Genomic DNA, 25,404 nt, shown 5'->3' with positions numbered 1-25,404 from the left:
CTGCAGCACGTGCTTCAAGTGTCTTTGGTAGGCAGAAAATGCCAGTCGCAATCCACCAAAGTAATCGATTTCCTTGCCATCCTTCTCGATGTCCAAAATCCGCAACTTATTGTAGTAATTGAATTATATTCAATTTTTTTTTTTTTTTTTTTTCCACAATTTTTAGGCGGCCAATCTCCCCGACTAGCAAATTGGTAAGTAGTTCATCCTCTTTTGTATTTTGTTTTTAAATTTCCCGCTCTTATGTTTTTGAAATTGCGATAGTAGATTCGCATTCAAAAAGTGCGGCCAGGGCTGACAAAATATCAACGCAATATTCGATATTGTTATATCGAATACTTCTTCACCATAACATGGTCACACCTTCTTTGAAAGGGCGGATTTTAAAATAATTTCAAATGTGTGTAAATTTTCAATTGTTTTAAAGTTCGACCACTGCTTATAGACACAAACATTTTTGTTCACGATGTCAATCGAACAAAACTTGTTACCCTTGCCCAAATAATAAACCATTGGCATTTAAATTTTAATAATTCTTTTTTTTTTATTATTTTCACATTGTAAATTTAATAATTATAATAATTGTTTTGTAAATTTATCAAGACAAAAAGGTTTTATTCATTTATATGAATGCGTTTTTATCCATTGAATCGTTTGGCTTACTTTGATTAAAATACATTTATGCGTAATATTTGAAATATAAGTTACTTTGAATCGTTCTCATTCGTCTCTCAATAGTTTTGGTTACTTGTTTCGGATGTTTTAGCGGTATTTTTGGTGTTCTCTGTCGAGCAATAAAATGAACATTTGATGCCGTTTCAACGAGGTTCTTAACTTAGGGATCGCTATTGTTGGACATAAGAAATAAAACAAATAATACAAGTGCTCCGCATATTTACACATAGAGTGAGGTGAACAACTTTAACAGAGAGTTGGGAGTAGGACAGTAGAAAAGTTGGAGTTCGGAGTCTGGAGTTTGGAACACATTAAAACGATCGTCCTCCAATTAAGTGTGTGTATCGTATTTAAATAACTAACAATTGTTTATGTTTATGTACGTGGGTGTTGTGTAGTGTAGTGTGTATCTCATATAAGGCCCTAGAGTGCAAATATCCATCACAAACCACATAGTATTTGCGCTTAAAAATAAGTTTCTCTTTTTTTAGTGTTTAAGTTAACATTCTGTTGTTGTTAAGGGTTTTTTTTCTTTTAACTAGGCTAAGTATTTACGGTTGTAATAGTAATTATTGTTAAATTTATGCTAACGTGTGCTGGCTGTACTTTAATTCCGAAGTATTTCAACTCGAGTATAACAGTTTGCGTTTGTTTTGGTTTTGGATTCTCTAGCTTTGTTCTTGCGAAATAATTTACAAAAAATATATGTATTTACACATATATACTGGTGATCGACCAAGCGATCCCTTCTCCTCTTCGTTAAAAATACAAATATATAAAAATTAATTAAGTATTAAATGCATTTTTTTGTGAGTGGTTGTTCTCGTTTTTTTGTGTCTGGAAAAGCAAGAAAATCATGGGCGAAAATTCCTTGGACAGGTTAAACATCATAAAAAGAAATGTTCGTTGTTCTGGAAACCTTGTTTGTTTTTTAACTAATCATAGTTTGTGGCTGAGTAAGAAACGATTATAATTGAAAGTCGACTTGATTCATTGGGTTTTTTGGGCTAGCGCAGGAATCGAAAGCATTATCAATTATTTAGTCATAAATTTATTGTCATGGCAAACATTTCGATAGTTAATAGGGGTTTTGGCTTTAACTCTTTTGATTTTTACATTTAATACGCACATGGAATTTTGCTAATAGATTTTTCGCGAGACTTTTCCAAATGATTTCTTTTCGTTTTTACATGCTAGTTTTTCCTTTGAATATTCTGAAACGTTCTTTAATCGTTAAATAATCTTTAATAAGGCCAAATTAAGTGTTTGTTTTCGTTTCGTATATATTAAATATTAGTTAGCATTAGTTTAGTTTAGCATTAGGTTTAGATTTTAGATTTAGTGGGTTGTCGAGTGGCAAGCGGCAGCCGGAGGCCTTAAATGCATGAGTTGCACCTTTTTCTGGGGCGCGGCTCTGGCCAAATGGAATGATCTTGTAGGTGTTTTGTGCTCATTTCGCGATTGATTTCAAAGGGGGGAAATTTAAAGCGTAGTTTGAGAAAGATTCGGGATAGTTTTCCTTAAGTAAGAGGGCTTGAAACGCGCGGCAAGCGGTGGGTTTTCCATTTAACATAAACTACATACGAAATGGGGGCGGGTGCGGGTGTGGGCGTGGACTTTAAAATGTGGTGGCTTTTAATACAGTTTCGCTGCTTAATACTTTTGTATCTGGTTTTGCTTCGGTATTGTCTGCGTGTATTTTCTCTCATTTTCTTTGCTTTTGTTTGGTCCGGAGGTTGTTGGGTGGAAAATTCCCTTCGAGCTGGTTTGCAATGTCAACCCAGCCTGGCTTAACCGAAAACTAAAAGTTACAGCTTAAAAGAATACATTATCGTAGAAAATATACATTTATTCCATTCAGGAGTGGGCTCGTAACGATTTGAGTGTTTTGAGTATTCTGCAGCACTTGGTACTGGTTTCTCCAGCTCCTAAAACTAAGAACTAAAACATTAATGCGTAAAAAAATAGATAAAACGATATCTTTAAACGAGTCGAGGGGCCAAACAAAAATATTTAGCCCTTATCTCCAACTTAGGCGGTAAGGTAAATGAATAAAATACTAAAAACAAAGCGGTTTCAACATTGTAAAATAATAAATTCGCTCAAACGAAAGGTTTTTCAACTACGGCTTCTCATTTTCCTGGTTATATGGCTATAAAAAATATCTCTCTTGCTTTCTTTTTCGACTCTGACTCTGTCTAAAGTGCATTTCTTGGGGGGTGTTGCTTTCAGTGTGTGTTCCTGCACATTTTGAGATTTTCTGTTCGTCTGTTGGTTTAAGTACAGCCTGTAAGTGCTGGCTTAGCTTTCCTAGCTTAGTTCGGAAACATTTTGGCATTGAAGAAGTCGAAGGCGGGCGTAGACGTGGGCGTGGTCTGCGGCGGGGGCGGCGGCGGCGGAGGCAGCAATCCCGCGTGGTGGTGAAAGAACTGCGCCGTCGGCGGCTGACCGAATCCGGATCCAGATAGCAATGGCGGCGGATGTGGAGCCGGCGGACGATGTGACTGATGATTGGGTGGCGGTGGTAGCATCACACCAGCTCCGTTCCAGGAGAGTCTGTGATGCTGTTGCTGCTGCTGAAAGGCAGCCATGGCCGCCAGGTGCGGATGCGAGTGGGGATGCTGATGGTGCGGCGGATACTGGGGATTCCCCGCCGGAACCTGCACTCCACGACGACGTCCACGATTGCTGGGCGCCGCCGTCGAGGGCGGAACGGGGGGATTGGCTCCTGGTTGGCAGGTGGGCGGCACTGAGGTGTCGCTTACCTATTCCCTGTAGGGCTTGCAGTAGGAGTACCGGTGGTTCATGTGCTGGCTGTAGCTGCCCGAGTGCGAGAATCGCTTCAGGCACTTGGAGCACTGAAAGGGCTTCTCGCCGCTGTGCAAACGCTTGTGCTCCGTGAGGTGGTGCTTGTGCTTGAAGGCCTTCGGGCAGTCCATGCACTGGTAGGGTCGTTGACCTGATTTGGGAATAGAAGATCATAGTTAGTAAAGGATCCAGGGCAACTAGGACTCAAGTCAACTCACCGGAATGCTCATATTTGTGTCGCGCCAGCGAACTCTGCTTGGCGAAGGCCTTGTCGCACTGATCGCACACGTAGGGCAGGTCGGGATCGCCTGCGTGCCCGTGGGTCTCCGCCTTGCCGCGCCTGGCCTTCGGCGGCATCAGCACACCGCCCCCGAACTCATCCTCGTGCGAGATGCGCGAGTCGTCATCCCGCCACGATCGCTTCTCCGATCCTCCGGGACTCAGACTGGTGCCCCGGTAGTCGGGCAGCTTAATACTGTTCATCAGGGGATGGTTCGGAGCGTACTCGCCACCCGGACGCATTTTGAACAGCGCCTCCATAGGCAGCGGCATGGGCAGCATGTAGGGGTTCAATCCCGGGAAGGGCTGGCCGCTTCGAGGAGTGGCATCCAGTTGACTGTTCGGCGGCGAAGGCGGCGGGGCAGCTCCAAAATACAAGGCTGCCGCGGATGAGGGTGAAATCGAGGCTGGTGACATCGATGCCGATGTGGAGAACTTCCTGCTCAGGTTGATGGCTTCGGGATTTAGGGCCTCTCCCGACGGAGGAGCTATGTACGGAGGCGAACTCTCACTTTTGGGTGTGAGGGGATCTCTCTTCACAGATAAATCAAGAGGTTGATCCTCGCGGGTCAATGACGTCTGCGATTCATTGGCCGCCGATGGTGTGGCACCTTGGTTGCTCTGGAAGCTTTGCATTTTGCGCTCCCTGGAGCGATTGTTTTGGAACCAGACTTGAACCACCCGTGGATCTAGCTGCAGGCGGGCTGCGATCATTCGGAACTCATCGCGACTGGGTCGCGAGTTCAGGGAGTAGTGTTGCTTCAACTGCTGCTGCTGCTCCTCGTTAATGGCCGTACGCACACGGACCTTGCGCTCGCCACTCTCCTGCCTGGGTTCCTCTTCCATCTCCTCGTCCTCGTCGTCTTCTTCGCTGGCGGAAGCCAAGGCGAAAGAGTTTGCCTGCTGTTGCTGCTGGAAATGTTGCTCCAACTCCTCCTTGATCAGACCACAGAGGACCTTCTCGTGTTGCACCAGTTCTGTGGGATGATTGAACTGTTTGGAGCAGCGACTGCAGCGCAGATCAGCGGGTTGCTCTGCCTGGGGTGGTTCTTCCAGGTTGATTTGAGGTTCTTCTGTGACATTCAGGGGCTCCTGCTCCTGTTTGATGGCCTGGGAGGAAGGCAGATAGCTCTCTGGAGCGGGAGAGGCTTCCCTACTCTCCTCCCGCTTGATTGATGTGTCTTCCTCCGCGGCTCCTGGCGTGGGAACCCTTTCTTTGGCCTCCGGCTCATCGATGTCCATCACCAGTTTGGGCTCATCGGGGGTTTCCTCCTCCTCCTGCTGCCGCTGCTGCTGCTCCTCTCGCTCCTCCTCCCTCTGCTGCTGCTGACCAGCTGCCGAGAGTTGCAGCAATCTCTGGATGCTGTAGGGATGAACCCGAGGATCCAGGCCGGCTGCTGCTGCAATAAAGTTGTTGGGGAAGGACAGGAGGGCAGCGTTCATGTAGTTCGTGGGGTGGAAAGGTGGGAAGAGCGCAGGTGGCGCATTTCCACCTTGACCCTGGGCATCGCTGGCGAAATAGATCATGGGATTGGGCAATCCCGGCAGCGAAGGCTGTTCCGGCAGCTTTCCCTTGCCGTGATCGGAGGGCGACCGGCGGGATCCCGACGACCCCGAGCCGGGACTCTTCTCTAGTCTCTTCAGCAAAGCACGATTGTTGTTCAGCTTCAGGCCCATGCTGATGCACTTCTTGGAAGTCATGTGCGAGGAGAAGCTGCCCGAGTGCGAGAACCGCTTGCCGCAGTTGTCGCAGCCAAACGGCTTCTCGCCGGAGTGGATCCGCACGTGCTCCTTTAGGTGGTGCTTGAACTTGAAGGCCTTGTCGCACTCCTTGCACTTGAACTTCCGCAGGAGCGCGCTCTCATCGTGACTGATCATGTGCCTCTGGAGGCGGTACACATTCGCGAAGGCCTTGTGGCAGATCCGGCAGGTCTGTAAAGGATCAGATAAGATGGGATTATAGCGTGTGTATGTACGAGGCAAGATTTAAATTTTAGTTTGTTAATAACTTTGGCTCTAGGCGGGTGAAAAGGTAATCTTTAAGATAGGCTGGAGGAACTGTTTTGATTAGGACAAGCTTTCTATTGTTTTCTTATAAAATTGCTCGTACTAAGACAGCTATTTCAATGTTTTTGGAACTTTTTCAAATAACTTATCTATTTATGTATTATTAAAATCTAAATAACTGCTCAAACTATCGACCACCCGATAGTTCGGTAATCAAAGCTGTCATCTCTAGTTTACAGCTTTGCTGCCCCCTCATCTACTTCTCTCATTCTACGATCTTTTGTTTTCCCCGGTTACCTTTTCCAGCGAAGAAGAAGCAGCGCGCAGAAAAGCGGCCGCCGACATTGTTGTTGATGGGAATTGGGGCCGAAAAAGTGAAATGGAAAACGAAACACCAACGCACAGGTAATAAAAACTGTTTAAAACAACACGCGTATTTATTTGTTTTAAATTTAATGGCTTTCTAATTTGTTTCAAGGCAAGCGAAGCGACCACAAAGCAGGCCAAATCAAAAGCGACCGCCGAAAATGAGCCATTTTTTGCTTTTTGTGTGCTCCCAAGTCGTAAATGCGGATATTTTGTGATATTCCGGTATCTGGGGAATTGTGCAAACGTTTTCGAATTAAAATACGCACTAACTTTAATTAAAAACTACAATTAAAAGCGGAAAAACGCGAAACGCGCCCAGCACGAAAGAGCGCGAAGAACGGAATGAAGCGGAGGACGAGAAAAAGAACGCGGGCGCGGAAAAGAGATGGCGCTACTTCCAGTGAAGGTGGACTGTCACTACAAGCACAACAACAACAAAAGCTGCACTCAGCTGTTATTCCAATAAAAAATCAACTTCAATTGGAAAATTGCGACACACAAAACAAAACAAAGGCCCAAAAACAAACAAAAATGCATCTCACCAAACTGTTTCAACAGCTGATGCTAATCAAATTTTGTTCCGATTTTCGGGGGGCGTTTTTGTTTTTGCTTTGATTTGATTTGTTTGGCAACAAATTGAACGCATCAAATCCTCAAAGGTGGAAATGGAAATGTAAAGGAAAACGAAAGTGCAGCGCCGTTTTTCCCGCCTTCCCGTCTTCGCCGCCTTCCACTTTTCCACTTAGCGGCTGCGATGAAAGATTTGCGGTACTTTGGCGGACAGATGGCAACACGTGTTGTTGCCCCCAACCCCACTTTCTATCGCGTCTGTGTGTGTGTGTGTTGTTTACCGCTCAGCCGTTGAACTTTCCATTTATTGCTATTTCACCTTCGCTTCCAGTTGTTATTGTTGGAAAGCTTATAACATTCCAGATCGTTATCGGAATTCAAAGGAAAATATTTTTTAAAAAATTCTGGGAAATCACTCACTTAAGGTAATATTTTTTAACTTCTTTCTACATAGTATATTATTTTATAATAGTTTATAATTTTAAAAATGTAATACATACATACATTGAAAAAGAATTAAGAATACTCGGAGTATTTTTAGTCGTAGTCACAACAATTTTTAATAGTGCATGAAAATTCGTAACTATTTACAAGGTCCACTGTGCATTTATTAACTTTGACTTCTCCTGTGGGGTTACGTTTACTGTTACTCATAAGTTTCAATTAACGCACATTGCGCCATTAGTCATTATCATCAACTCGTAACCAATTTACCACTCGGGATGAGATCACTCCAAAAAAACTATTATAATGTATTCTAATTAGTTTGTTCTCCAACGTGACACGGTGTTTATTGTTTTAGGCGTGTTGGGGAAAAATAATACATTTATAGCGCAGGCCTTCTAATTTGTTTGTACTGCTGCCGATGGTAAAATACAAACGGAAAATGCTTTTCCTCATTTCGTTTTTCGTTTCGACAGCCATAACAATTTCCGCTTCCGTTTGTTGTTTTACCTGTGACGTCACCCCCGAAAACCCCATTTTCAAGTGGCCATTTGCTCGCCAGGTGAGTGAGTGCGATAAACAGCTATTATACACAAATGGCCACCTGTTGGCTCACTCCCACACGCACACAAGCGCAATTGAAAACCCGTTATCTCCCCACATGGAGTGGGGCCTATCTGCATCCCGCTCTAACGCACTCACGTAATCAGGTTGTTGGGTTGAAAACCGCAGTACGCCTACCTAGAATCAGAAATCGTAGAACCACAGAACCTAGAAAAGGTACAGTGATAACTTGGCATGGGGAAACACTTTCAGGATCCAATTTATTCATTTCTGTTTCAAAAAAACCTTCTAGAGCCCATAGGTTCCGAAATCTTATTAAGATTTTGAAAAAAAACATTTGATTAAGTATCTTGTATCTTATAGATACTTGATTGCTTAGATCCGTCCGTCGAGTCCCCACTGTACACACCTCCCAGAGCGGACATTAAACCGCAGCAGTGGTTCACAATGGTCGGGCTTTGTTGTCGTTTCGTCGGCGTTATCAATTAAATGTAAAGCGAGGCGCAGCGCAAACGAAATGGAAATGAAAATGGCAGCCGTGAGATACGCCAGCTACACCACTCACACAGATACCGCACACAGATACCTCATACTTAATACCTTGTATACGGTACATATATAGTGCACACGTTTACAAAAGGTAAGTTCCATTTGTGATGCGTCAGCCGGATTCTTCTTATGCGCTTTTGTTGTTACAGTTTGTTATTATTATATTTGCGACGAGCGGAAATGCCAATTGAAGCTACCTTTAACAAAGCCCCATGAAGATGCCCGCCCCCGGGGGTTAACTGGTGGGCTGATGGACGGACGGATGGATGGATGGACGGACTGTGTGCATGACTCAAGTGTTTTTCAGGGGAGCCACTCGAGCCAAAGTTGAAAATTGATTGATTCCACTAAGCGAACGGTCGGCGCACATGGAAATGGAAGCTAAAACCACTCGAGAGTGTTCAAGGTACAGTCTAACCTCCGTGGCATTAGTGTCGATAAGCCACGCACACGTGCGTACTACGTCCGTTCCGTTCGCCCCTTCTTTTCCACATGTTGCTAGCTGCTTAATTAATTAAATTTCATCTGAAATGTAAGGGGAAGCAATGATTGGGCAGAGTACACACGAAAAAACTACAGAGAGTAGGGTAATTTTGACTTTAAAGTCCTTTTTATTCGATAACTTTTGGTCCTTCGAGCAAGATACTTATCGATATTTGTAATCTTTGGCTTTAATCACCTTCGCTATTACACCCATTTAAAAGTATCTGTTTTCCTCTGTGTACTTTCACTATTCACCTCAAATATTCGGGGTTTTTCAAAGCTGATAAGGCCGCACTATCACCTCACTATCACTATCACTATGAATCGATTCCAAAGAGGCGCGTGTGCGCTCGTAAACAAAGCGGATCAGGGTCGGGGTGTCGAGTGGAATGTGGACTAGCCAGCGAAAACAATTACTAACCCCTATCTCTTTTTCTGTTTGCAGATAACCTAGATCAGGTGGGCCCAAAAATAAATATTAAAAATATGCGAGAGGCAGCGGGAGGCTGGCTGCTTATCGAGAAGTTATCAGTTCGAAATTCCCAAATATCGAACCGGAAACCAGCGACCACACACAGCGGCACGTCGTCTTCAAAGCGCTCGTCAAGTTTAATTGTACTGGGCACCGTCATCATGTGCGGATGGTCCAGCGGTTGCATTTCAGCCTGGTTAATTGCAGGCGACAGTCCTTTTGGCTATAATTATAACGCAACGTAGGTGGGCGCCTGCTTTTGGACCCGGTCGAAAATGCTGCGCCCCACCAATAGACAAATCAAACGAACGAGACCCGCTAAGATAATGTCTTGTCGCAGACAGAGAGCTAATTTGTGAACGTATTTCACGCGATTGCTGGCTGAAAAATGCTTTATGCAGTGAGTGACATGGGAATTTGGCCATAATAGCGCGCATAATTGGCCGTAAAAGATGATCGACCAAAGGGAGATCGTTCGGCTTTCAAAGTGTCAGCCCCAAAGGCGAGCAAACAATGTTGACAAAATACCGAATGATGTGGGAGAATGCTATGCATGGATACAGCGGGGCTCGAAAATGTATAGATTTTAAGGGAGGTAAGTAAAATTAAGAAAAATATTCAGTAATATCTTCCATTGCGAATCAATATTCGTAAAGACTTCAATAATCCGGCTCGAAGGACCACATTAAATTTTTGAAGGCCCGAAAGCATGGTAGACCCCTATACTTTCGGAACGCACCGTTTGTGGTTTGTCCACACAGACTTGTCTATATAGTATCTGATAGATATAGAGGCGCACCTGTCGCCTGACGAAATGCGTAAACAAAAATAACAAAAAGCGACAAGCTCAAAGTTTTCTGCCTCTGTTTTTGTTTTACTGTATGTGATGCTTTTTGAGGTCAGGCCAAAAAGAAAAAATATTAACGACGCCACAAAGAAATGTTTAGCGCAAAAAGATGAAACAAAAGAGACGGGATACGGCGAACATATAATAGTGTCTGATCTCTAACTGCTTTATAGCGAAATACGCGACCCAATTTCTCGGTTATCGCGCCGCAGCTGCCATGCATAGTACATCTATAAGCTCTACTACTGATTAGGGTTTCGAAATGAATGAATCCCCAAGTCGGGCCATTGACGTACCTTTTCTGGGGAGACAGAGAGAGAACTAATCGTAGTACCTCGTGGAACCGAAGAGGTCAGGGGCTATCTCTGGAAATCCTGATAATGCGGAGGTGCAGCTCGGACTTCAGATCGGTTAATTTATTGCTTCTGCTCTAGGACAATGAGTGATTTTATTACGTACTGCTGCCGGGCCTCGGGTTCATTAACTTTCCTCAACGCGATCATCTCTGCATTAATTCCATTGGGAAATTGATTAACACGCGCAGTTAACAGGGAAATACTTTTAGCCATTGCGGTCACTTCGCTGCCGCATTTCTCAATATTTTATGACCGTTTCACTCGCTTTGTGCAGATATAATAATATGTGCAGCAGCGCTGGGATTTAAAATTATTAATTTTCCATAAATCATCTCGAGCTCATCGGGGGCCCCGGGAAAACTGAATTTTGTATCTACAGCTGTGTGCGTTTCGCTTTCGATTCTCATTCGCCAACGCAGCGACAAATCAAATTTAATTGTTTATAAATAAAACGTTTTTCTCAATGACGATGCCCTGATTTTCCCGCCAACTAGAGACCTGCGAAATTAGTGGCGAATTAGGAAAACATAAATTAGGCGACGCCGCGGAATAAATTAAATTTATCACTTCTGATAAAAGCCAGCGTCTTGGGAAATAGAGAAAATGTGTCGTGGAAAAATATGATTTTGGGGCTGGCAGCTGCTTCGCTTAATTCTATATATTACAATATTTGTATGAAATACTGTTCAGTGCGGCTTGGCGTTTTTCAATTTTTTTTCAGAGAAACAACTTTTATATTTCCTGTCATGTGGGTTGTCTGGTTATCAGCTTTAGCTGGAATTTTTGTTTACTGTTTAATAACGATTCTCTGAAAAATGCTTTTCATAGGAATTACCCTAAGCTTTTGCTATTTAAGCTACAGTTTATGATAATCTTATAATCGTTTAAAACCACATCCAACGACACTCTTTGAAGAATTTCCATTAAAACCATTTAGAACTGCAATCTCAAACTTTCTCAGGAGTCATCTTCAAGTGCAATCTCTTCTCACAATCGGACTGCCCAATGAAATGTCAAGTGCTCTGGTACTATATCATACCATGTACTTTCACCCCACGACTCTTCAATTCCCTTTCTCCCTGCGCAGAGCATTTCTCATTAAACATATCAAGTAACAACCGCACAATAAACGTCACAAGTGAAAAAACCCACGGGACTTGCAGCGGGAAAACTGAAAAGTCGGCGGGGGAAAATCGTCTGAGGAATTTCCATGTGAGAAACTGCGCCACAAGCGGGGCCACATAATTTATGGCCCTCACGGTGAAAGTTGATATAAATCTCAGGAGTAACTTAAAAATGAAAGAAAGAAAGGAACAAGAACAAGAAGTTTAAATTGTAGTCGAGCGACTGACATGTGGAAAAGCGCAGGTGAAAAGACAGGGGGAAAATCCAGGGAAAACCAGGGGATATCCTCAAGGAAACAGGAACTCCCAATGATGATGATGATGATGTGTTTAGGGAGTGAGAATGGAAAACATAAAAAATGATCTTAAGACAGGGGTATTTTAAAGTGGAAATGGAGAACGCTTCAATATCAAGAGCATTAATTATTATTTTTGTCAACTAATTACAGTCATTGGAAAATTATTCAAAAGGCATTGAAAGAAATTTGTAACTCTACAGGTTTTAAAAACTGCCTATGTTATATTTTTTTAACATTATTAAATTTATTCTTGCCTTGAAAATAAACCAATAATAATATTTCAAACAACTAATTATAATATTTTAAAAGTGATTCAAAAGCCACTGGCAATAAATTGTAACTCGGTTTTATTTAAAAAGTTGTTTAATTTGTTTGCTTTAATTGCGAATAATTTTGAAACTTTTAACAGCAGCAAACAGCAGACCTTTGACCTTACAGTGTCCGCAGAAAAGCATAAAAATACATTTAAAAGTGGGCAGACACGAGAGCAAATAAAAGGGGCTGAGGGAAATAAATTGCTATTAATTTTTCACTCGCTCGGTTCGTCAAGCGGCGCCGAAAAGACGAGGATGTGTGGATACACTCGCAGCAGGACTCGCAGGACTCGCAGGACTACACCTAAAGTGCATATAATTTTTCAATTTGAATTGTCTGCTCCCTGCCCCATTTTGCGGCGGCCAAAAAGGTGGCAAACCGGAAGCGGAAAAGCGGAAAAGCTGAAGGGCCAGCCCACCAAATGAGTTGTGGCCAAAAAGTTGCAGCCCTGTGCGTTTGCAGTTAAGCAAATATTTAATTGCTGCACTTTTTCTGCTGAAAGTTGGCCAGGACCTCTCTTTTTTCAGCCATAATTTATGGCCTGCCATTTGCTCGGCCGTCTGACTCTTACCCCGGTTAATGATGTTGACCTTAAAAACAAATGTTGAAATGTTGCATCAACAATGTTGGATTGATACCCCCTGGATTTCCCGCTTTTAATGCCTTTTCAATAAAACGCTTGCCTACTTTTGTGAGTCGACAGCCCGATTTCCATAATGAGCCATTTGTCCACTGGCCTTATTGTTATTTCTGGCACTGTTTTTTGTTTGCCGCATAATTAATTGTTTTCACACATAATAATTTAATACGGCGAACACGTGTAAAAGCCAATGGCCAACAATATTAAATAAATGCAATGTGCCACATCAATTATAATTGGTTTGTTCGCGTAGTTTGTGCATATTTGGCCATGTGTCAATGTGGCTGTTGCCATTTTGGCCTTTTCGCATGTGCTTAAATGTTTAAATGTCATTAACAAAGCCGTAAATTATATGCAACCGAAAGTGGGCGAGAGGTTTTCGGGGGTTTGGCGCTGAAAAAGAGGCATAAATAGGAGTTGCAACTCATAAACCTGCTCTTCAGCTCCGGAATTGGCCAACTTTATTAGCTTTTTGCCGGGCTGGCAATCATCGCAGCTTAGGTAAATATTAATAACGGACAGCATCGTGGAAAAATGCAAAAAACAAGTAATAGAAGGGAGACTAGTACAGTGGTTGTCATGGGGGGAAAAGTAAATGAAAATTGAAAATGGTTTTAATAGAATAAATTTCTTTAAAAGATTATATAAATATAAGAGGAGTATCATATTCTAGAATTACTAAAAAAGAAAAGGAATAATAAGATAGAAAAAATCATTTGTTATAACTTAAGAATCAATCTATCAGGTACTCCTATAATTCTCTTTAAAAGGAAATTTTTTCTAATTTAGTTCCAGTCTAAATTCCTTCCACTGTTCCGCCAAAAAATCAGAAATCTCATCTCGCTTTTTTTCGGGGAGCTGTCAAACTTTTTCATTTCACTTGTGCTCTCATATAGATATAGGGAAGGTAACAGAATCTCCCCCCAAAAAACACACGAAAAACAACAACAAACTAGCCATATGAATTTATGACCAACTGAGGTTGGGAGAAACTTTTGGATGGGGTGTATTTTCTGTGCATGGGGGAGTGCAACAAAATTATAATTTATGTGGCTTTAATAGCCGCTGGGTAGCTCGAAGGTGAACCAGTCTCTTTTTTCTGGACCCGTCTTTACTTTCTCTCCTTATCGCATGGGTGACGTATGAAACAGGCCTGGGTTTTCTTTTTACAACCTACCATATAAGTGTATGCCACATGAGGCAAGATGGCGACGAAGGACAGGAAAAGCGGAGGCGAGAAGAAAAACAAGTGGGCGGGGTCGTGTGGTTAGGTGTTATCAGGTTGCCTGTAGCAACATTCATTTTAATGCCTTATCACAATGGCAGGCCTTAGAAAAAACAACAACTGCACAATTGGGAGTTATGAGCGTGTGACTGACAGTCTTCCCCCATATTTTCCCATATTTTTATATATACTTATGTACATTGTTCATACACTTTTTATATGCCCCTTCTGATAACACCCCCAATTGTTTTTCTCCGTCACCGCCATTGGGGAATTTCGTTTTTACTATTTTTTTCCTTTAGTTCGGTGAACGCCTACGTTTTATTTTAATGCCCCTTATCATAGTTTAGTGTTGTTGTTTTTTTCAGACCGATAAAACAAAAGTCGAAGGCGGTATGCGATAAAAATAAGGCCTGTTTCTCAAACGTTTCTTTAAAAGTAAACTTTAATGCTGGCACATAAAAAAAACTAAATTGAATGGTGATCCAATGAGTTGTATCGAAATAAATGGTTTGAAATGCCTCTTCTACAATGTTCAAAACAACAGCTATCAAAATATAATATATAAAAAACATAATTAAAAACAAAGTGTATCTGCATTTTTTTCTAATTGTGTTTTTTTGACGATTTGTCAACAGGAAATGTGCTTAAGGTTGGGTCTTGGGATCTCCAGACCCTCGAGTAAGATGGGATTGGATTCTGTACTTGGCACCGCTATCCCGTTATCGGTTGGCTCATTTCCCGTTAGCCGCGAACAAAGCCCACGCATTGTAGCGCCGTGATGTGTTCAAAGATCAAGTGCCCCAAGTACCGAACCCCCACTCCTTCCTTTTTTTCAAGTCGGACTCTGATTATGCATGAGTAACGAGCCACGCGAACCTTAACACGTAAGACTCTAAAAGAAACGAGGGATAAGAACAAGTAACTCTGCTTATCAGCACTTCCAGGAATTATTATCCTCTCACAGCATTCCTCAGGTTTAGTCACTGATTGTCTATGAGGGAACTGTATTAAGGGGCTTTCAGAAAAATTATTTCTGTCATGTGGTGACTGTCTCGAACTAATTATCACCAACGAATATTTCTCGGAAATGTTTATGCCAAGGAGATATAAAATATGATTGTGTTCAGGAAGGGAATTTATATTAAAAAATAAATATTTTAAATCAGTAAAGTAAGTTAATAAAATGTTATATTTTATTTATTAATTAATTAATTTATTAATTTTCTTTTGTATTAAAAAAACTTGACTCAGAATGTTTTGACATACCTCTTTTTAAAAATAACTCTGTTATCTTAAATATGGGTGTTGTTTACTTGTTGGAAATATAAAATATATTACTAATTTCTTGATGTTGTTGAAATATTTAAGAACATTTAATCTTAATAAAGGGTGGATGAACTGTTTTTCTGAACAACTATGACCTGTTGTTTGACATAACCTAACCTTTTCGGTATTTTCAAGTCAAGATGGTATTTTTCATGGGTCCTACTCTAGGATAGTAATGTTTATTATTTTTGAAACCCACCTGAGAGACATTGGGGACCGCCGCTTGTCCGCAGGGCGAGTGGAGTTGCTCGTGCTGCTCGAGTTGCTCGCGACTGGCGAAGGAGGCGGTGCACTGCATGCAGGGATAGGACCCACTCAGATCCCCGGTGGTGGAGCCCGGACTCGAGGTGGATCGTGGGGCACTGAGATCCAGGTCGTAGGCGGAGTTGCTGCCCACACTGCTGTTGCTGCCGGGCGGCAGTTGCGGTGGCAGCAGTTGCTGCATGGCCATCTGTTGGTGTTGCAGCTGCTGGTGTTGCTGCTGTTGCAGTTGCTGTTGCTGCTGCTGTTGCTGGTGTTGCTGGCTGGGCGAACTGGCGGATCGGGCGGATTGCATGGCCAGGGAGGCGGCGGCGGCCATGAACTGGGCGTGCAGGTGGGGCGGCAACTGGGGCGGGGGGTGTTGCAGCTGGGCGAACAGGTCGCCAGGGGTCAGCGATCCAGGTGAGCACATGGGCGACATTTTGTTGGTATTATTGTGGTTCTTGGCCAGCTCGCTGTTGTTGTTGTTGCTCGACTGGTTGTTGCTGTTGCCAATGTTGTTGTTGTTGCTGCTGTTCACCGGAGACTTGGTGTACCGCCTACTGCTACCGCTCATGTTGCTCTGCTCATCCTCGGCATCGCTTTCCGGCTGAGCAGCTCCGCAGTTCAGCTTGTCGTGGGGATGCTCACTGGCAATGTGCTCGCTGAGGGACTACAAAAAAGCAAATGAAATATAAATATTAAATACAAAGAATATCACATTTCGATTCATGAATAAGCTGAATATAAATATTGTAGAAACACCTTATCTTGAACCTTAAAATTTTAGTTCGAGCTAAGTACAATCATTAACTTCGTAAGTCTTTGTTTTACATTTTAATATTTTCGTAGCTGCGCATAATAAAATCTTACAGCCAAAAAGGAATTACTCATCTATGAAAAGCGTAGGCAACATTCTTATAAAATCATTCAAAAGTTGACGAAATAATTCCAAAACAGAAAAACATGCGTTTCACCACTTTTTAACTGATAAGGTGAGGAACAACATTTACATTTATATAAGGTGATGGGGATAAGGAGAAATTTACTTTTATTCTTAACTACAAATAAAACAATTTTTAGAAGTGTTATTTTAAATTGTGAGTAATATTTGCTTTTCAATAGAGTTCAAGGTTGGTGTTTCCAAAAAATACTAAATTACGTCCAAGAATTACCCCAACTCAAAGTAACATCTACCCCTTTCTCCTGTTGAAACTCACCTGAAACTCTGTGAATCGCTTGTGGCACTGGGTGCACTTGACCAAAAAGGCATCTGCAGCTGCACCTGGCTGGTTGGGATGGGCATCCTGGATCCCGGTGGATCCCGGATTGCTGTGCTTCGGCGACTGGTTGTGGTGGAGCAAAGTGGAGGCCAGCGAGGGAACTGAGGAGTAGAAAAAAGCAGAGGGAAAAAACAAATTAACTGCCAGATCGTTTAAGAACCATAAAATATGGCAAAGGGAACTCGAAAACCAAATGAGAAGTATGGTGTGAGTGGGGCAAAACTCGGGTTGAGGTGCGGCAGACTCCACATAGAGAAATTTAAGAGCTTTCTTTGGAAGTTGAGTTCCAAAATATGCAATATTTGACAGAATCAGAACTGATATTATGGTTACAGAATTTAAAATTGTAAAGTCTAATGATATGAAAAAGTATCTTTACATATATAGTGATCCCAATTTTTGTACTGTGCTCCCAAGAACTGGTGGATCGACTTAATTTCGTGGCAAATCAACTTCGCAGGCCTTCACGCAAGGCTGAAATCCGGAGAGGCGATGATCTCATGGTTTCTTTCGATCCGCCAAAGAAACCGAAAAGAAAACAGAAACGGCAGAAATAACCAGGGAAAAAGAAGTGGAAGAATTAAAGAACACACACGCGCACTTGAGAGAGAGAAGAGTTGACTTAATCAGTTGAAAAAAGCGTTCAACCATGGCGAAGCGAAGAAAGAGACGGGCTGCAGAAGAGTAGAAAGAGAGGGAAGACGTCCCGTCCCAGAACCAGAAGAAGATTGCTTTGTTCCCCGAGGGTCACTCAATTGCCCTCTCACTCGCGCTCTGAAACTTTGTATCTGTATCTGAGAAGGTAGAATGTTCGTACTTCACAAAATGGAGTTTCTGTTCTCCGGGGTTTTCTGTTTGTTTCTTCTTGTAGAGTATTTAGAGTACACAGAGTGCACAACAAAGCGAGTCTTTGTTCTCCTTGCCATTTGATCGCTACCTTAATTTAAGCCAATTAACTGGCGGCAGACGAAGACAGATACTCAGATACCCAGATACTCACATACGGGCATTGGAATGAATGAACCCTGTTTTATCGCCACCTTTCGGCCAGAAGTATCTGTATCTGAGGGCTGTCGGTTCAATCAAGCGCAATCTACGAAAGTTCATTGCACGTTTTCACTTTCAATAGTTGCAATCTTAATTGATTTCGATGCGGGTTCCGATCAAAAAGGAATTATAAACGTGATGATCGTGATGATTATGATGTTTCCTCCCACCTTATCACTTAAGAAGCCATTAAAAGATATTATAGGACAACAGCTGACGTGTATCTATAGGTTTCACTTCTTTACAGAGAGAGCCTATAGTTTCGGGTCCAAGAATTTATTTTCCTTGGCCCGGCTAATGACATTTTTATTGAAAGTTGTAAAAGACAACACTTTTTTATGGGCCTACATTTTGTTTCATCAACATAATGTGCTCCAAAGTAAAATGTGCTCGGGGGAACTCAACGTGAAACTCAACAAGTGTGTCACCAGCTCATTTAGCCCAATCAATTCTTCATAACCGGCTCTTCTCGACTCGAGTGAGGAATTATTAACGCAATCGCTCTTACACTTTTATTTTTTTCCGCTCCGTGACGGTATTGAAATATTGAAAGTGTCCCGCAAATTAATTTCAATTTATGCGCAGCCGAAACGAAATGAAAAGGAATTTCTTGTATTTGTTTCTGCGGAACGGAACTCGAGCGTTTTTTTCGTATATTTTTATATGTTTGGTCTCATCTTTCAGTTCATTTTTCCCCGGGCTTTCAACTATTTTGCGCTTAGCGCGAACCAATTGAAGTTGATTGATAGTGTTTAGGTGTGGGGCGAAAAATCGGAAGAGAGTGCCAGACATTCGAATTGTTCAAAGGAGAAGGTATTTTTAATCTATGAAATAAATTAGCTAGGAGATGCAAGTTTCAATTAAAACCGAAAATCTATTGGCCTACGATTGAAAGATTTGTGCATCGGAGGATTTATTAAATAATTTCCAGACACAGTAAAGATAATAATATACGAATATTAGAATGTTGATTGGGGCAGTTAAATTTTTATATATTTTGGATTTAGGAGGGGAGGATTTCTGAAACAATTTATGGGCGGCCACACGTTGCCAAAAAAAAAACAGAAACGCCAGCAATCGAAATCTCGTCGAGGGGAAATCTTCTGAAATGATGTCAAGAGTTTGCTTTTGTTTTGCTGCTTTTTTCTGGTTCACCTGTGCGGTGGAAAACACGGGCACCCAAAAATATTTAAAAATATATGGGGGAATATTATAAATAATACGTAGATGGGCAGGCGGCGTAAATCAATGGCAAAATAACCGAGAAAAGATACATTTGTATCTGCAGAATAGAGACATTCAAGATACACCCACTAATTTTATGTGCTTTTTTTATTGCCAACTTTTATTAGCCAGACATATTTCGACTAAGCCCGGCTAATGCAAATTTATTTATTTCTCTTTGGCCGTTTTTCGCTTTTGAAAATTATATTTTCATCGGATAATTTATTTCCATTCCTATTTTTCCACCTGACTTTCCTCAGTTTTTCCCCCGCCTGTCTGTCAGTGGGCAAAGTGTTTTTTAATATTTCACTGACAGCCGATTGTCACGACAATTTTCCGCGCTTTTCCCATCAGGTGAGGGAAATTCTTTTCGGGGCCCCCGGAAAATTGTTTAGCGATTGCTGACGCAGTTGCAGACAAATGGACGACAGGTGGCGCCTGCTGGCTAAGCGGTGGGGAGGGGGGTTTCGATGATATTTAATGCAAATAAACATAAATTTTAGCACTTAATTATAAACAGACCTCCGGGGCCTGCACTCATTTGCAGTCAATGAACGTGGTTAGCATATTTATGATATAAATTGCCTGCAAATGAGAGCGAGTGCAAAAACACTTAGTACAGAGCTAGCTAATTGCCAGTTGAAAAGCGAAAAAACCGAAAAACGACACTATCAGACAGTCGCAATTAATTTGTAAATGAAAACCTGTGGGAAGGCTTTGGGTCCCAGTTGTTTTGAATCGTTCGAATTACAGACGTGCGAATATTTATGGGCGAAATCGAGTGGAGAACCCCGTCTGGCAAAGGAATTCTTCGGAGGGTCCGAGTCCGATCTCAAGTGGCAATCGTTTTTAAACACACATGTGAGCGGCATATGGAGTTGTCCCGATAATCGCTCTAAAATTGGAATACTCTTTCGGGGACTTACCTACCTAGAGATTGATGCACTGAGAAGAATTTATAGTAGAAGAAAAATATAAATATCAAGATTAGTTACTAAGAAAAAATTTAAAATTGAAAACGAATATGGCAAATTTATCGTTTTTCTTCAAATTGAATATAAGTTTACTTGATGGTTATCTTCTGTATTAACAAAACGAACAACTTAACCTTGAAAACATCATATCTTCTCTCAGTGTGGCACCTTTGCCCTGGTCTACTCTCCACTTTTCGAATGGGCACAAAGGTGCCCACGTTGTGCCCCTTCAAGTGGCAAATGCAAAGGTGCAGATTCGGAGCCAGACGATTTCCTATAAATAGAGTTCTCCTTTCTGCCTTTCTGCCCTTTTGCTTTTATTTGTTTGTTCAGCAAGCTGATGCTGCGTGCTGCATGCTGCATGTTGCACGTTGCACGTTGCTAGTTGCCGCTGCCACGTTTATTTTATTTGTAGCATTTTGCTTTGCTGAGTGTGAAATTTTAATAGCCAAGCGAGCCGTGTCCGTGTTCATGTCCCTGTCCTTTTTCTCCCGCTGTATCGATACACTCTACATATATAGGAGGTAAATCTGGAGGGTAGGGGAAAACATGTGTCCCGGGGCGAACTATTTCTGCGATTTACCTTGAAAAAATATGCAGAAATGCGTGTGATGTCGAGGTGTGGGCGTTCTACGTTTTGAAATTGGAGTTGCAGTGCGTTGGCGAGCCGAAAGCAATTAGAGAAATATGCCACGGAGGTGTTCAAAGTGAGTGGTGAAAATGGGGAAAAGATTTCCATAAGCTATTTTGGTTTTCTATCCCTCAAAAAAATATGAAGATACTTCTCTAAGTTTAATATATTTGTGATATTTCTTGGAACCGAAATAGTCAGGGAAATTAATAAATTTTAATTGAACATTTCAGTTGATTTTTTTATAAGTAATGAGTTTATGTCGCATTTTCTCTTTAAGTATTTTTACGATTGTTTTCTTAGAACTAAATAAAAATTTTTGATTGCAAGACAAACAACCTTTTTTTAATGTGTTGATATATGTTGACAATATTTTTTCTCCCAGTCAATTAATTCGTTTCTTAATTAACTCTTTAACAAAATTAAAAAACACAATTTTCAATATCTGAAAAGTACTTCATTAATTCAGAAAATATAACTAAAGTTCAGCTTAACTTGGCTAATTGATATTCACTCGGTCCTCGGTTGGTGTATAAATTGTACACCCTTCGAAAAAAACTCAGAAATAAAGCCCATCGAATGCAATTGAAACTTTTTCTGCTGCCGTTACCACAATAGAGCTGTTGACTATTTTTGTTTATTTAAAACTTTTAACAATTATTGTGCAATTGTGCGAAATTTATTGCAATTGAACGCCAATCAGAGGGGTGTGCTGCCTTTTCGCCGAATTTTCCCTGGCTTTTCCTGGTTTTTTCTCGATTCCAGCTACCCGTTAACCAAAATCGTTTACATGTTAAATTGTGCCTGCTGAGGGCTCACTCCTTTATTTTTTAGAGCCTCCTTTCTGGCGCTGCAATTTTGCCTGCCCTTTGGCAACACCTTTTTTTCGGAGGGGGATTTTGGGGAGCACCCTTTTGTTTGCGCCGATTTTTTGGCACTTTTTTTCGGGGGTAGCACGGCGGGCATTAAATAAATAAGAAAAAATATATATTCACAAGGAGGCGGTCTGCATTCCATGCAATTTTCACTTTACAACTGTTTCAAAGTTATCTTTGTTTCAATTGTGTGCACAACGGCAGCGGCAGCAAAAAAAGAGCAGCAAAAAATATTGGCAAACAATTTACTTTTTGGGAAAAAATGCAAAATAAAAGTAAAATGTGGCAAATAATTTGCCCAAAGCTGCGGCAGGTTGAACACGGAATAAAGGGACTCTGCAGCAGGATATCAAAGAGGACTTTCCCCTCATTGATTTATTGTCTTTTTGTGTTTGTTGAGGATCTTTTTTGCAGCTTTTCCTCCGCCCGGCTCAATTGCAATTTAAAGCCAAAGACCGAAGTTTGTTTATTTTTTGGGGAAAGTATCTCCAACTCCACTTGAGATAGGCATCGGCAGAATTAATCATCTTTGCATGCCAGTTGCCAGATAGTTTGGGGCCAAGTTTGTTTATTTTCGATTACCAGCTGGCGTGGAGAAAGTCCTGCAGGATGAGTCTGGCGTTATAAATGGCAGCACCGACAGCACCAGCATATAAAACTGACATCCACTGACAGGAGCCGAAATGATTAATTAGTCCACAGGAAATCCCATTTCAGGGGGACTACTACAATATATTCCCAATCAAAGATGCAAAAGTCAGATAGATGTTTAATTTCGGGCAAGACGAAATTCAATTCTAAACAACTTGGATGGGTGGAAATTAGCGCTGATTTAGTGGCCACGAGTTTTGAGATAAATATGTGGAAAAATATGTGAACAAAAGGGGCGTAACCGTAGGTGATAACAGGCGACAGGTTTTTGCCAGGGCGAAATGTTTGATTTATGACATTTTGGAGCCGTTTCGAAATGCGACACAACACACGCCGAGCAGCCGGAAAATTAGTACAAGTTGCCTGGCGTTTTCCCCCGACTTTTCCAAAAAGCCAACAGAGAACAGAAATTCGTATGTAGCCGGCGATTAATATCCATCGCAGTCGCAGCTGCCCAGCGCCATCAAAAAGTTCGGTTTGGCCAGGGAAAAAGAGAGAGAAAAGCAAACAACCGGAAAGTATATAGATACATTTGTATCTGCAAAGTATGTGGGCCAACCTGTGTGCCCAACCGTCTGATCGATTAGCCGAACTATCTTGTTCGAGGGCTTTTAGTTCCACCCACAGAATACGGAGCTGCTTAAACAGCCATAAATTATAATTTATGGATGCGGTGTTGCCTCTGTTTCCACCGAACATGTGCAATTAATCCGTCTCTTTAGCTGGCTTATCAATTGGGAGACAATCGTGGGCGTTCCCCTCGAAAAAATCGAAAAGCTTGCGCCATCCCATCCCCAGTTTTCCTGCTCGCTAAGCATTTTCAATTAATTTCTAGTCTTTCACACCTTCCATTTGAGCCGATGAGCTCTGCCCACTGACAGTTTTATGCTTTGTTTACACTCTATAAACAGTTTCCCTGAGTGCTGACCAACAATATGGCCATAAAACAGGTTCCTCAATGGAGGTTTCGAGCTGGCCAAGTGGGAATTTCTACCTGTTCAACCTGCGCATGCGGTTTTCTTACTTAGGGGTAGCTACCTGTGCGCTCGGTGGGTGGAGATTACTGCCAAGGCAGCGGTTCATTTCGGCGGTGCCAACAAATCAAATTGAAATGTGCCTGCAATTGGTTGGCAAATAGGAGAAAAAGAGAGGTGGCTACACCTCGAAGGCAGGGTAAAATATAATGCCATTACTCAAGATCGATTGGGTGTCTTTCATGTCTGAAGAACGTGATATGGCTGAGATTCTTCTATCGAAATAGATAACTCGAAGGATCTATAAGACAAACTACGTAATAAGTGAAATAACAGAAACTCTAGGACTTGAACTGTTTGATATTTAATATTCAATAATATCGAAATTTATACAAGTTTTATTAATATGTCATTTACCAATGTTTAAAAATTTACCAGCAACGGCAAAGAATTTAAAATATTTATGGTCTCAAGTTTTACAAGTAGAAGTTGTCTTAATTTTGAAAATTTTCAAAGCTATGTTTACCTTAATCGGTGAGATGATCCAAGTAAATTCGTTAATAAGGAAATTTCATTGTAATACAATTTTCTTTCGGTGTGCTGATCGGGCAAAACTTGGTTGGGTTCGCTCTCCTTTTTGAGAACCGGAGCCCGTTCTCTGCGTAGGAGTAGGTAATTCGAGACCTGCTACGATCCTTACTCGTTTTTTATGTGTTTGTTGTTCTACAGTTTCAGATTGTTTGGGCCCCTGAGGTAAAGACCACACATCCACTCAAGATGGCGGTGTTTCTGGGAAAGTGCTAAGCTTGCATTTGGGTCTTTCGATCCGGGGTTCCCGAGTCTTTTGGCGCGCAAATCGCTCAATAACACACCCAAAGCGCCCCAGTTTAAACAAAGTTCAATTGCATCAGCTAGCTGATAATGAATTCGAATTCTGGATGAGTCATCGGGAGATCTATCTGTCCCAGCGACTTTGGATCACTTACACTGCATGGTGAAGGCGGTGGTGGATGGCATGCTCTGCTGAATGATGGTATCCTCTTGGCCGAAACGTGAAGACGACGGCGCCAAACAGGACAACATTTGGAATGCTTGTTGTAACACTTTTGCTCTACTTGGATTCGGATAGTTTTGGACTTGGATTTTGAGTGGGTTCTTCTGGGTTTACTATTTTTGATTTCTTATAAAGCACACACGTGTGGCGGCCATTTGGGCAAGGGCCTTGGGTTTTTATCTTAGAAACATTTGAAACACTTGTTTTTTATTTTTCTTTCGCGCTGCGAGTGTCGCGTTTGTTTTGTATTTTGTAGTCGATTTTTCCGATCTATATACTCTATATGTGCGTTCTCTGCGTGATTCTACTGTGTACTTTTAAGAGTATCTCTGTGGGGGAGCGACGCGTGTGCTGCCGTCGCGACGTCTACAATGCAACTGAATTCAGAGTTCTAACTTTCGCAGCATCGAACTGAATCCGAAACCGAAAACGACGTCCTCGTCCGTATCCGTCGGATGCGAACTGAGCGTTTCGGGTTGTACGGGGTTCTACGGGGCTCTACGTTTCTACGGAGAGGGAAGAAGACGCAGCTAGCCAGGAGAGGGAGAGAGTGAGAGAGAGCGCTGTCTGTATGTGTGTTCCTTTGCCACCACCAGCATAATATAACGGTGTAACGGTTCACCGTTGCGATATACGAGGTGATTTGGACACGAAGTGGGGAGTGTGTTGGTGTTTTAATGGGGGGTGTGTTGGTGGTGGTACCCCTTATAAGAAAACCAGAAGAGAGCTCTCTCTTTTAACTTAACATCGCTCTGTTATCCCATATCGTAAATGTTAGGCGGCATTAGTGCCTCTCCTCACGTAGTCGCTTAACGTAAGCGCTACGTAAGGGTGGTCTCATTTCTTCATTTCCTCGTCAGCATATGGCGGTTATACGGGATTTGACTATATTAACATTTGTTCGTATTTCCATTTTATTGACCAAGCGACTTATGAGTCCATCCATTAACTTTTTCACCAACCATCAAATGTTAATTCGCTTTTATTTGGGTATTACCAAAATTTAATTAACAGTTCGATTTCTAAGCTGAGGTATTAAACGTACTCGATTAATGAGCTTATCAATGGATTCTACGAAATGTGTTTAGAAATTTTC

At 41.9% G+C, this 25,404-nt stretch overlaps 1 protein-coding gene and 1 long non-coding RNA gene across 3 annotated transcripts; one reads left to right on the top strand and one right to left on the bottom strand.

Annotated features, from left to right (window-relative positions):
• Positions 1-2,503: 2,503 nt before the first annotated feature.
• Positions 2,504-24,695, bottom strand: zfh1 (Zn finger homeodomain 1). Of its 2 annotated transcripts, XM_017077451.4 has the most exons (5): positions 24,241-24,695; positions 16,816-16,979; positions 15,555-16,268; positions 3,702-5,694; positions 2,504-3,634 (listed from the first exon to the last, which is right to left on the bottom strand). In XM_017077451.4, the coding sequence occupies exons 1-5, from the start codon at positions 24,335-24,337 to the stop codon at positions 3,441-3,443; spliced, it is 3,162 nt and encodes a 1,053-aa protein (XP_016932940.4). In that variant the 5' UTR covers positions 24,338-24,695; the 3' UTR covers positions 2,504-3,440. The 2 variants fall into 2 exon arrangements, with proteins under 2 accessions (XP_016932940.4, XP_065722941.2); XM_065866869.2 differs by lacking the exons at positions 15,555-16,268; positions 16,816-16,979; positions 24,241-24,695 and adding an exon at positions 6,067-6,203.
• Positions 6,047-9,829, top strand: LOC118878103 (uncharacterized). The gene is made up of 5 exons (XR_011604196.1): positions 6,047-6,174; positions 6,248-7,133; positions 8,080-8,356; positions 8,415-8,671; positions 9,194-9,829. It is a non-coding gene; the product is annotated as an uncharacterized lncRNA (long non-coding RNA).
• Positions 24,696-25,404: the final 709 nt, after the last annotated feature.

Source organism: Drosophila suzukii, chromosome 3, assembly GCF_043229965.1.
Source record: "Drosophila suzukii chromosome 3, CBGP_Dsuzu_IsoJpt1.0, whole genome shotgun sequence".
Lineage (NCBI taxonomy): Eukaryota > Metazoa > Arthropoda > Insecta > Diptera > Drosophilidae > Drosophila > Drosophila suzukii.
Note: the sequence above shows the minus strand (reverse complement) of the source record. Positions and strands in the feature narration are given on the sequence as shown.

What these genes read in the sequence shown, in the direction of transcription:
- zfh1 (XM_017077451.4), bottom strand. Translation starts at nt 24,337, where the DNA reads ATGTTGTCCTGTTTGGCGCCGTCGTCTTCACGTTTCGGCCAAGAGGAT. An exon ending in CGGTCCCCAATGTCTCTCAG is followed by an intron (nt 5,695 to 15,554) that starts GTGGGTTTCAAA and finishes GATCCTTTACAG; the next exon opens with ACCTGCCGGATCTGCCACAA. An exon ending in ACACAAATATGAGCATTCCG is followed by an intron (nt 3,635 to 3,701) that starts GTGAGTTGACTT and finishes TTCCCAAATCAG; the next exon opens with GTCAACGACCCTACCAGTGC.